This window comes from Mastigoproctus giganteus, chromosome 8, assembly GCF_048544385.1.
Source record: "Mastigoproctus giganteus isolate SK-2022 chromosome 8, ASM4854438v1, whole genome shotgun sequence".
In the NCBI taxonomy this organism is placed as follows: domain Eukaryota; kingdom Metazoa; phylum Arthropoda; class Arachnida; order Uropygi; family Thelyphonidae; genus Mastigoproctus; species Mastigoproctus giganteus.
Window position 1 is genome coordinate 16,430,758 of NC_143582.1, and position 12,594 is coordinate 16,443,351.

Sequence of the window (12,594 nt, forward strand, 5' to 3'; positions counted from 1 at the left end):
TGACCAGATTCCGAACTATCACCTGACATCTTTTTATAGCGTTGCATCATATCTTGTGAAAATTTTGTCTCTGATGAAATGGCAGTACCACCAAAATGGCTTTCAGAATGGTAGCACTTTCGGAATTCTGAGCTATAATCGAGATCAAAAAGGAATAAAAGATAGAAAATATCGTTTTTCCCTACAAACCGATAGACGAAAAACGATAGAGAAGGAAAGACGAAACTTATTCGTATTCAAATGTCACGTTCCACGAACTCTAATCTCAAGGAGATCAAAGTTGGTGGAATATGAGTGAAATCAATAACGTGGGGCAATCGTGCGATTCATCTCACTGTTTCACGAATTTGTTTTGACAGATGAATGGCTAATCTGTCTTTGATAACAATATAAATTGCAAATTAAAGAAAAATGTGAACTAACAGAACAGACTTCTGCTTTTTTGACACCCACTTAAAGAGTCTTGTGTTCTAATGGAGATTCACGCCTACGTTAGAAGTATGAGCCAAAAATAGTTTTCTCTTTATCCTCGCCCCACGGTTAAAAGTCTAGGGAGAATGTTTTTTTCTTGTTAAGTATCACTTTTATTTTTTCTACTTACAGATCCTTCAAACAAAAAAAAAAAAAAAAAAATCGCGGCACGTTTGGCCAATTTTAAAATGAGGCACTAAAACGAATTATTATTTGTTTCAGAAGCAGAAGTAATTATGCTGAGGAAATTCAGTGCAACAGATAAAAAAAAAAAAAAAAAAAAAAAAAAGACTTGAAAATGGAAAACATGTGTCAACATTCTGTGCGGCACAGACTTGGTAAAATCATGGGGGAGAGGGAAAAAAATAAAACTAGATGCTATTTACGGACGTGGTTTCGCTTTGAAGATTATACTGATGATAGGGAAGAAAGCCCGCAAGTATATTAGTTCTATTTTGATATAAAACTGTTTTGATATAATTGTGCTTCAAAAAATGTTAAAACCGGAAACGATATTCTAATATAATTTTTTTTTTTTTTTTTTTTTGGTTCTTTTAGAAATTAAAGAAATAAGAAATTCTGCATTAAAAAAAAAAAAAAAAAACGGAGAATAGTTTTGTTTTATGGTTCTAAAATTTCATTTAGAAAAATTGGATTTGTTTTATCACTAATGTTCAACGAAAATAATCGTAAAATTTAATTCTACTTAAAAATAGTAGGATAATTGCGAACAGCTAAAAGGAATAGACCATTGAAAATTTTAAGAATTTAATAATAAAAGAAATTTTGTTCTTCGCTACAAAGGAAAGACGAAACTTCAATCAGAACTACATTACAAGAAAAATGGCGATATATCCCAATTAATTAATATAATTAAAAGTAGTATAAATTTGCATGTTATCAAATATTTCAGATGTATTTTTTTTATTAAAATAGAAATTTATTGGGCTATTTAGAGAAAATAGCCCAATAAATTTCTATTGCGGGATAAATTCTAGTAAAACCGTGCGCCCTCTGAGGGAAGTAGTGGTCAGATTTGTAGAAAAATGTTCGTTTGCTTCATCTAGTAGAACAGTATTTCTAGAGAAGTTTCAGGAACTCTCCAGGACTGAAGAGTCCCTGAACTCGATCAGTGAATCGGATCCTTCCCCTCTTTCTGAGTCCAATGCCATCTAACCCAACCAATTTGACGAGGCCGGTTGGTTTGTGGACCAGTGAGAAATTCACTTAAACATGGCAGAAAAGTATATAAATGGGGTTGGTTACAGAACATCATCATCACACCAGAATTTAATGTTGTTTGGTAGAACTTTCACTTGTTTATAATTGTTACTGCTGGATAACCAAGGCTTGACAAACACGGTCGCCATGACATCAGACTGAGAAATTCTTCTTGATGATTATAATTTCACCCTAACTTTAATCTTGACATAAACAAGTATAGTCATCGAGTAAAACGCTCATTGGTCAGTTACTGAAGTAGTCGCATATGATACGTATTTCAAAATATACGTTCCAAAAGCAAAAAAAATTATCTACGTAAAAAGCGCAGATGTTCTGTAAGGTCACATGAATAGAAAAACAATTGCAGCTCAACCCTCTTCTCACTCCGTTTACGTCTTTCCCTCTCCCACATAATTCGTGTCCTCGAGTCGCCAATTGCTTTTCTCCTTACTATAAATTTCATAAATGTAAGCTATAAATAAACAAAAAAAAATTCATCACTTTATACTGCTGCCTCATTTTTCTTAACTAAAGAACTAATTTTCAGTTGTTTTATTTTATTTTCTTTTCTTTATCAAGTTATTTTTAAAAGGAAATTGCATTTCAAGCGATCAAGCTTTCCACGACTAGCATTATAAGCTTCTTCATTCGCACTTTCGCCAAATTCTTGCTTTACACAGTGATGGGCATATTCGAATGATTAATAATCGATTATAAGCAAATTAGTCCATTACCAAATCTACAGAAATCGATTATATGCAAATTATTGATTATATCAACAACTAGAATAACCGAATGGAACCATTGCCCCTCTCTCTCTCGACAAATGACGAATAAACGAAACGACGAACAACGAGGATTTCGTGTATAAAGTTAGAGATGAGTCTAGTAGCTGTTAGGTTGATTTAGTTCTTTGTTTTACAATTAGCTGTGGCTGCGATCTTTCAAGTTGGTTGGTTGTAGTTGGGTTTTAGGAGCATCGGCAACTAAGGCCGTATTGCTCTGTGTAAATCATCTGTAAATTTGTATGTGTTCTGAGGTCGTTTTTCTGTTTGTTGGACGAAAATCCCGAGTTTCCGGGAGAAAAAACCATTCTACCCTCGCTTGAGACCGATTAACTCAGTCACGTTGTGAAAAGACCCATAAAACTTCCTCCCGTCATCAATGGGATTCGAACTCAGGTCTTTTCCTCGTGGGTATGGTAGAATCAGGCGATTCTACCATACCCACGAGGGCGACCTTTCAAGGATTGGCGATGTCCGGTAAAGGTACAGTGTGATGGCGTCTTCATACTAACCCTCAACAACATACCTACAAGCAGCCCAAAATATCTTCTTGGGCTGTAGAGTCATCGCTGGAGCCGATGTCAACTGCAGGTCGCCAGCGTGGCACAGCAGAACGCAGGACTGGCGGGACACCAACAATTGACCCCAACTAGAAGGATTCTTCTCAACCTCCTCCTTTACTGTTCTGAACCAACCCTTCCAACTACCCACCTACTGCAACACTCTATGGGAAGCAACCATAGATATCACCATAGCCACAAGAAATGTTGCAGCATACATTATACAGCGATGAGATTGGTGGGTAAAAGACGCCTGGACAACATGCCACCACTGGACAATAACCTACTGGATAACGAGAACAATGGCAAGGAACCCCATAAGCAGACTGATGCTGAACAGATTCAAGGTAGAAACAGTAAACTTGGAACTGTATAGGGAACACTTACAGTCAAACGCGAACCAACTGAAGAACAGGATGACTATACAAACCGGAACAAATGACGCTGCTAGCTTACCTGATCCAGATGTCTTGCAGCAGGACATAACACAACTCATAACGTCCTCATCGGAGATAGCGATGAGAAGAAAAAACCGGCCATCGGGAGAAGTCCTGGTGGACCCTTGAACTTAGAAGAATGCAGAAGTAAGCCCAGAGGAAAAGGAAAGAATTCCAAAGGGCAAGAAGGACGTGGCCGCCAGAGGAGGTGGAAAACTTGTGGCAGTGCTACCGAGGAAAGAGAAATGCTTACACCGAAAAATCCAAGAAAAATAAGAGGCAATCCTGGGAGAATCTCGTCTCCACAACAGGCAACACTGATCCCTGAGGAGTGGTGTATAAAATCACCACAAACAAGTTCCCCAAGGGGGAGGTGAACAATGCCACAATGACGTCGCAAGGCACAATAACGAAGACATGGAGGGAGTTCACCACCAATATCCTAAATGTAATATTCCAGGAACCACATACACTAATGCTGCCTAAGCAGCAGGAAATATGTGATGCAAATCAAAATTACACAACGCAATGGGAGGAGTTTCCTTTCACTGTGGTGAGCTACGAGCTGCGCCTGAAAATTAGGAACAAAAGATGCCCTGGCCCAGCATCTTTTGTTGATAGAACCATAGATACTCAAAAAGACCGTGGATTATGAGCCTGAACTCCTCCTCTATCTCTTTAACACCTGCCTACAAGCAGGGAAATATTCAACACACTGGAAGACAGCCAACCTGAAGCTGATCTTAAAAAATCCTGCCAAGCAACCTGACCAACCAGACTCGTACCGTCCTATAGCCCTTCTCTCAACCCTAAGTAAATTGTACGAAAGATTACTTCACAGTAGAATATTAGCCCACTACACTGAAGCAAACCTCACAAACCCTGATCAATTCGGGTTCAGGCCTGACTTTTTTCATTTCATTCATTTATTAATTACACACAATATACAGTCTCAAGATTATGTACATCAAAGTATATACATGATTTATATACAATATATATTTACTTATAATTAGATGCTCTGTACATATCATTAAACACTGTAGTGTGTGTGTGTGTGTGTGTGTGTGTGTGTGTGTGTGTGTGTGTGTGTGTGTGTGTGTGTGTGTTCTTTAATCAGGGTAGCTCCCAGGCATAAGCCCAACTCTACCTTGAGAACTTGTGAATTTGTATCAAGAAATACTTCCTTGCTATCCTGGTCGACTCACTCTCGCAGCCTCGCCAAACTGCGGGTGGCGGAGACCCCCCTTAACCTCTACCAGAGCATAATGACCTACCTGAAGAATAGGAGGACAGAGATAGTCACACCATTCCAGAAAGTGACTAAGAGCATCCACAGGTGCTGCCCACAGGAATCAGTCCTGGGGCCGCTCCTGTGGAACATAGTCTTTGATGAACTTCTTTCAATGGACCTGAGAGAGAGGTTGGATCCTAGGCCTTTGCTGATGACCTAGTCCTGACCGTAGCGGCGGACTCAAGGGCAGGACTGGAGACTCTGGCCAACCATGTGCTGGAGATCCTGCATGAATGGACGACGACTCACTGCCTAAAGATATCATCGACGAAGACTTGCTCAGTCCTACTGAAGGGCACATGCTTGATATCAGAGACCACTCCAAATTAAGCTCCAACTGAAATATCTCAGAGTTGGAGAGAAATATCTCTCCAACTCTGAGATATTTCACTTGCTTCATCACGATAAAGCTGATGAAGTAAGTGAAATATCTCAGACTTATCATAGACAACAACGTGTCCTTTAAACCGCACCTTCTATAGTTAAAAGAAAAATAAGGAACTACACAGCCATGATGTAAAGGCGAGACTGGGGGCTAAAAAGACACACCCTGTCTCTGTATTACAAGGCGGTTTTAATCCCTGTGATCACCTACGGAGTACCCATCTGGTATAAGAAAGTGATCACCGTGGTTAATAGAAAACTTCTGGACACTATACAGCGAACCATACTTCTTACCATAACAAGAGCCTGCAGGACAGTGAGAATGCATGCCTTGCAGTTCCTGGCTGGGGCCCTGCCGCTGGACTTGGAGGTCGTGCGCTGCGGTATATTATACCACCTTACCAAAGGGAAAACAACAAACCTGATTTGGATATACCACAGACCTGGCAAATGCCTGCAATACAGAAAAGAAGCAACTGCTGATGCATTTACAGCATTTGTCGCAGAACCGTTGGTCCGCATCCACAAAGGGAGAAGTTACGAAAAAATTCATACCGCACATAGACAGAATGTATCCCAATTCCCCCCCCCCCCGGTTTTCCCCAGGGTTAAATGCAACCTTCTTACTGATGGGGCACAGACCGATAAAGGCAAAACTTACAGCGCTTGGGATTATTGAAGAAGGTGCATGCACCTGCTGCGAAGAAGAATCATGGAAACACTTGATGTACGAATGCACATTATACGAAGACTCATTACGCAAATTGTGTACCTGCCTAAAAACCGGGAACACCAACTCCTTGAATCCGAGGATGAATATAAAGCCTTCAGCAAATATGCACAAAAACTATTTGCAAGAAGAAGACAGCGAGCGGCCCCGTAAAATAACACACAGCACGTGCTACCAGCACACGGACGGACAGTCAAGTAAAGGAGACAGAACCATGGAGCTGACAGAAGCTGCTACATGATGACGCAGGGAACCACAAAGAAGAACTACAAACCCAAGGACTAAGGTTTAAAGTGCACCCACCTCGTTGACAATACAACAATGAACTCAAAGGACAAAGATCCCACGAGCGACCTCAACACTGACCCTCACTGAACTTTGTCTTTCACTGAGCTATATCAGAGCTCTGACCTCCACCCACTCTCAACTGACAACCGGATGGGGAGGGGCACCAGCATTAAGGCCTTTTTAAGGCCTTAGCAACTGAAATCCCAGGAAACTAGGTGGCAGGGCCTGCCAGAGTAAAAATTTCAAGCTACTGAGTACGTGGTCTGCCTCCACGAGCCCAAGAATGGGCAACGTTGCGCTGCAGCGTGGGCCTAGCGGCTAAATGGCCAGAAGAACAACAGTACAAAATCCATACACTTTTAAATCTCTGGCCTTTGCAGTGAACCGTTACACCCACAATGAAAGCAATGCAGAGATGGGGGAAACCCCTGGTGCCGTCAGACACGAATGCACTTTACTTTTGCACTGACAATTTCAACTGCTGACAATTTTATTTTACTGAAGAATTAATTCTTTTGATTGAAGGAACTTTATGAAGAATAAATAACCCAGCCAATCATAGTCGACTTTCGTTTGGACAGTGAGAAAATTAGTTACCTAGAGTGCATTTCGTAAGTATTTTCGTATTCAACATTGATACAGCAAACTTTATCCTTTCGTAATATCAAAAAGAAAAAAATATATTATAAGGTTGTTCATTCGTGAAATAATTATACGTTTGTCTTGTGAAGTTTTGTTCATATGCACGATTGTTATAAGTGGGATGTTCGTAATTCGGGGAGTGACCCAACAATTTAGCATGTTGTGTTTCTTCGGTACGCTGATAATAGCTTTTATGATTAATTTAACATACAGATAAAAGTTAATCACCTACATAAATTTAATTTTCATAGAATTTAATTATAAACGGGCTGTTCAATATCATATCCTTAAGTTAAAATGGATAGCTACTGCTGTGGAAAATTGGCATTCTATGAATTGAACGCTTCCAAGAAAATCCCTCGTGGGTAGCACATTTGGTAGGATTGCCGTCCTTCCTGTGGAAAAGACCCGAGTTCAATTCCTGTCGATGATGGATTAATTTTTATGGGCCTTTTTCGCAACGTGGCTGAGTTAGTCGGTCTCAGGCGAGGGTTGCATGGATTTTTCCTCTCAGAACCTGAGTTTTTTTCGTCGAGCAAACAGAAAATCGACCGCAGAACACACGCAATTTACAAATAATATACACGGAGCATTACGGCCTTAGTTGCCGATGCTCCTAAAACCCTGCTACTACAACAACAACAGCCAACAAGCAAGGTATTTTCACTACACCACTTGATTCGAGTTTACTGCGCTAATATCTGTTTGAGAAGGCTTTTTTGGTACGCTACTATTCATTGTAACTTCTGCCTCCCACACCCAGCAGACAATTTCTTTTTGGCAGTGGCGACTTGAAATTTAACCAATTTGAGGACACCGGAAAAAGTAATAAAACAAAATAGACAAAAATTTTTTCTCTCATAATAAGGAAATATTCAAATCGTCGAAATATTTTAGCTAAGTCCACAAATTCTTTTTCTCTTATGATTAGTTTGAAAATTCTTAAACCATATAAAAGCTGAAATAACAGGAATCCACTTTTAAAAATATGTCACACAGATATAAGGAATGCAGAATTGGAATTTGAAGAGTACAATGTGTACAATAATTTATTGTTTCTCGCTCTAGGTGGTTGGTACTGTATCGACAAGAAGAGCTGTGACGTCAGATGGCATCGTTCTCGTAATTTGATGTCTTCCACCGAATGGCCAGAAACAAAAAATGGTAAAATGTAATAAATGATTAGCAGTTTTAAATAAAACGAACTAAAAATATGTGGCGATGGTAAATAACTTTCTCTTAAATTGAAATTAAAGAAACAGAAGAGAGAAAAAAAACCCTTCATATTGCTGTATGTAAAAGTGACTTAATCACTGTTTGAGTAAGAATACTGCTATATGCGTTTGATTGTCTTTGTATTTTTTCTGCTCAGTTTAGATTTATTGTACTTAGTACTTAATTTCCGTCACAATAAACGGAAGTAATCAAAAAATCATTTTGTTCTCCCGAGCAGCACGAATGTTTGTTCATTAATGACTTCCGTAGACCAGGTAGATTGCAGTCGCCGACTAGGCCCAACGGGGCTAACCTCAAGGCTATTTTTCTTCTTTAGTTCATCGTTTGACTTCTTTTGCAAACATTTCTTAGATCTGGATTCCGAACAAAGTTCGCTGAACTTAGGTCAGAATCCATGTTGCAAGAAAAATAGCGTTATATCCCAATTAAATAATATAATTAATCTATATGGCAGTACTTATTAATTCTGTACGAACAGTGTTTTTTTTTTTTTTTTTTACTTGTGGTTTGTAGCCTTACAAGTGATTAATTACATCTTATGAAAGATGGATAAATTATACTTCAGCAGGGTCATAAATCTGGAATTTGACAGCCAATATGAATATATTATGGGAGACTATTTGGGTTTTGTCCTGGTGGTTGGCTGCATTGCCAGCAGAAACATACTTTTGCCCCTTTGGACAGCAGGCCCCCGCGGCGCATTGTTTTGCAGTACAATAGTTACGCTATTGATTGGCAGAGGTCCCATAGCAACACAAATATTTGTGTTGCTATGGGAACTTCCAAATCTTTTCCGCTTCAGTTGGTCTGTGTATATAACATTGCATATGAAAACAACAGCATAGGAATAAAATGACTTACCTCTGCTATATATTTCGATTTTTTATGAAGTAATATAATGTCACCTGTGTTTTTATACTGAAATAGGAAATTGTATCAATTGCGATGTGAAAATCTTCTGTTACCTAGGCTGATTAATATCAACTGAAGATTTCAGAGCCAATTGTTTTAATATTTCCAGAAGTCATTCAGGTCTAACTTTTTTACTTAAATTCACTTTTTTTTATTTGTTTATTTTTTGTCATCACAGATCTTCATGTTATTCTTTCGTTTTTGAATATTGTAAATTCCAATTCATTCCAGTTAAAAGAAGGTTCATCGTCTCTTGATCATTGGAAAAAAACAACTTAAAAAGGTTATATCGTTGGTATCAGTTCTTAATCTTTAGGAGATTGCAGACTCCTATTTTTAATTGCAAAACATATCAATGTTGTTTAGTTCTAGGTTTGTTGACCCATATTTATTTCGTAAAACTGTAACAAATGGTACAAGATCATTATAGATTCAGCATATGTCTCATAAACTCCTTTAACCCGTCTGACCGAGTCGATGGTTTATCTACTGAATGAAGCTTGATGAGTCTCAAGACATTCCGGATAGTCGCATCGGAATGTTCAAACTGTCAGCATCTTGAAAAGATTCCTCTCAGCACTACTAGAGTTCAAAAAAACGCAGCGGAAACTTGATAGGCGGTAAGTTACTCGTATATAAAGCGGACTTCAAGTAACTGAAAACGTGAATCACACGTTTTAAGTTTCTTGAACTGTTTTTGTGAAATCCCTTCAGGAATTTGCTGTTCCCAGGTTTAAGACATGCTGGTCTTCGAACATATATCCATCTGCAATCTGAGTTTGGCGTCCAAGATCTTGCCAGTTTTTTTGCACTAAAAACAACCTTTGCCTTGTTTTTAGTGCAACTTTAGAGTTTTATCCATTCCGTGGTTAATTCCACACGATACTACGAAATACAGTTATATCTAGTAAAACTCTTACAACTCTGTGTGGCTGTCCTGGAATTTAAACGGAAAATGTATTTTTAAATAATAATCTTTTATAATTTTTTCGAAGATAGCATGATGGTATGGTTTAATATCCCTTGACTGCAGGCTTTTATTTGGTCTTCCTTCTGTATCCAGCTATCGGCTAGTTTTGAACTCTTGTCCTTTCGTATCCTTAGGTCAGTTTTACCGTTTATTGAAATATCATTATCTAATATAAGATTTAACTACTAGCTTGTATTTTATAAATAATTTCTAGAATATGTAATGTCACCTCTGTTAGTAAGTTAAAGTTTCTAAGTTCTGTTTTATTTTTTGCAGTTAATGGTATTTTATCCGGGAATCCCGAAGAAAATCCTTATTGGTGGGATGCAAACCAAGTGTGAGTTTAATTATGTTCTATTGATCGCACAAGCACATACTGCAAAGAGATAATTCACCCTGTAGGGGTGAATTGTCTCTTTGCAGAACTCGAAAAATTTTTTTGCGGACCGCGAGGTAATCATTAATTTAAATATACAGTCGGACCTCTGTTTAACGAACTTCTTTATAACGAATTTTTATATTATTTCTGAATTGCTGTCAGTTGTACAATCATTTCTTAAGGGACTGGACATATTTTCCTCTGATTTAAATGATGAGGCGCTGCACCAGTGCCGGAACAAGGTATTTTCGCGCCCAGGGCAGAAAGATTTTTCAGCACCCCCCCCTTTACTAAGGATATATATTTTTTTTTCATGATTTTTAAAATTTGTCGCCCTTTACAGAATTGCGCCCCGGGAAAGGGCCCTGATAGCCAGTGTCGTAATCCGGCGCTGCACTGAACTTGCCTTTGTATGACAGAAGAAATGGCTCATTTTCAAGAAGATTTTGCTCTGAAAGAAAAGATGATGAATGAATTCAGTGATTTGCAACAGTTTGGGGAAAATATGTGCAACGTGAAAAGTATCCTGAAATAAGGAAACTGTGTACTCAATTATGTACAATGTTCGGATCAACATGTATATGTGAATCAACGTTTTCAAAAATGAACCATATTAATAACAAATTTCGATCTCGGCTAACGAACGATCATCTGCGAAATTTGCTTCAAAGGTTTGTTCCAGATTGTATAAAAATTGTTTTAGAAAAAAAATAATGCCATTTTTCTCATTAATATGTATATGTACATAAATTTTAACATTGTATCTATAGTAATTACATAAATAAATACAAAATCACATAATATTTATTAGACGATTTATTAATTTTATTTTAATTTCAAGCATGCGGACCGCGATAAGATTTTTTTGTAATAGGGACCGCGATGAAAACTAATTGGTGACCCCTGAATAAGAGGCTCAAAAAAAGTTAGTTCCAAAAAGCGACGGTACGGCGTTTTAGTGTAATGACCATTCAATCGATGTCAAAACTGTCGTATTAGGGCGCCACCCCAGAACAATCTCATCTACCCACGTATATCCATAAATTTTGTATGTTCTCTGCTCGATTTGCCTATTTTGGTGGACTAAAAACTTTGCTCTCCACGCCTGAGACTGACTAACTCAGCCACGGGCAAAAAAAGCCCACAAAAAATTCCCTCTTTTTATTGACGGATGCAAACTCTGACCTTTTGCACCTGGTGTGGAAAAACGGCCATTATAACCACTCTGCTACCCGCGCACATAGAAAATTGTTAATAGTTAACTACGAAATGTTCACTTTTGGGGATGTCCCACTACCATTTTCGAGTCAAGTCGATCGTTTGGTGCACTAACAACATCTACCTCGTCAACAATGCCCCTTCAAGCAGCGGCCGCCCTCTGCCATGAGCTTTCAGACAAAACAAAACATTTCTTGCCTCAAATGGCTGTGCGGCCTATGTTTTGAAAGCGGTCCTTTTCCGCTCCTTTCAGACATCAATATTCTGGTATATACCAACAGACTGGTATTTACAGTCTGTAAATACCAGAATTTTTGGCCCTCGTGGGTAGCACAGTTGGTATAATTACCGTTCTCCCCACTCCAGATGGAAAAGACCTAAGTTCAAATCAAATCAATGATGCCAGAAATTTTTAGGGATCTTTTTCAAAATGTAGCTGAATTTGTCAGTCTCAGGTGAGGGTAGCATGGTTTTCTCTCCTGGAAACTTAGGGTTTTCGTCCAGCGAACAGAAAATCGACCACGGAATACCCAATTTACAGACATATTATACACGGCGCAACATGGGGCTGCTGATGCGCCTTTAGGCTCATTAGCAGCCCACGATGTCTGTACAAAAAAAAAAAAAAAAAATCCTTATAACATAGCATTTATGGTACTTTCACGGATATGTCAGAAGTATCTTACTTTCGTACGTGTTTGGAACTAATTAATTGCACGGTCCGTTCTTGTTTACAGCCATCGAAAGTGATATATTTTGTACAGCACATTGCTAAAAGCATACGGACAACCCTGGGATTTGGGAAAAATTAACCACACGTGTCACTACGTGTCAGAAATAGGTATGAAAGCATTCATACTAGAGGTAAGCATCTCAACGAAATACAGTACTTGGGTCGAGACGTTAAAGTTAGTTAGAACAGGGTCATCATCGGATGCTGTATTAACAAAGTTGGTTAACGTAATCACCAAAAAGGAATTATCGTGGTGCTACCAGCCAGGAAACGGTCGGGTAGACTACAGAAACTGATGGAAAGAGTTCCGGAGTGCGTTCAGAAGAATGGC

The 12,594-nt window shown here is 38.7% G+C and overlaps 1 protein-coding gene across 1 annotated transcript in view; it reads left to right on the forward strand.

The window, feature by feature from the left end:
• Positions 1-12,594, forward strand: part of Notum (palmitoleoyl-protein carboxylesterase notum) — a 98,003-nt gene that overhangs the window by 30,228 nt on the left and 55,181 nt on the right. Inside the window, exons 2-3 of the mRNA XM_090380148.1 lie at positions 7,786-7,979; positions 10,210-10,270. Coding sequence (XP_090236274.1) covers positions 7,786-7,979; positions 10,210-10,270 — 255 coding nt within the window. The remainder of the gene's footprint in view (positions 1-7,785; positions 7,980-10,209; positions 10,271-12,594) is intronic.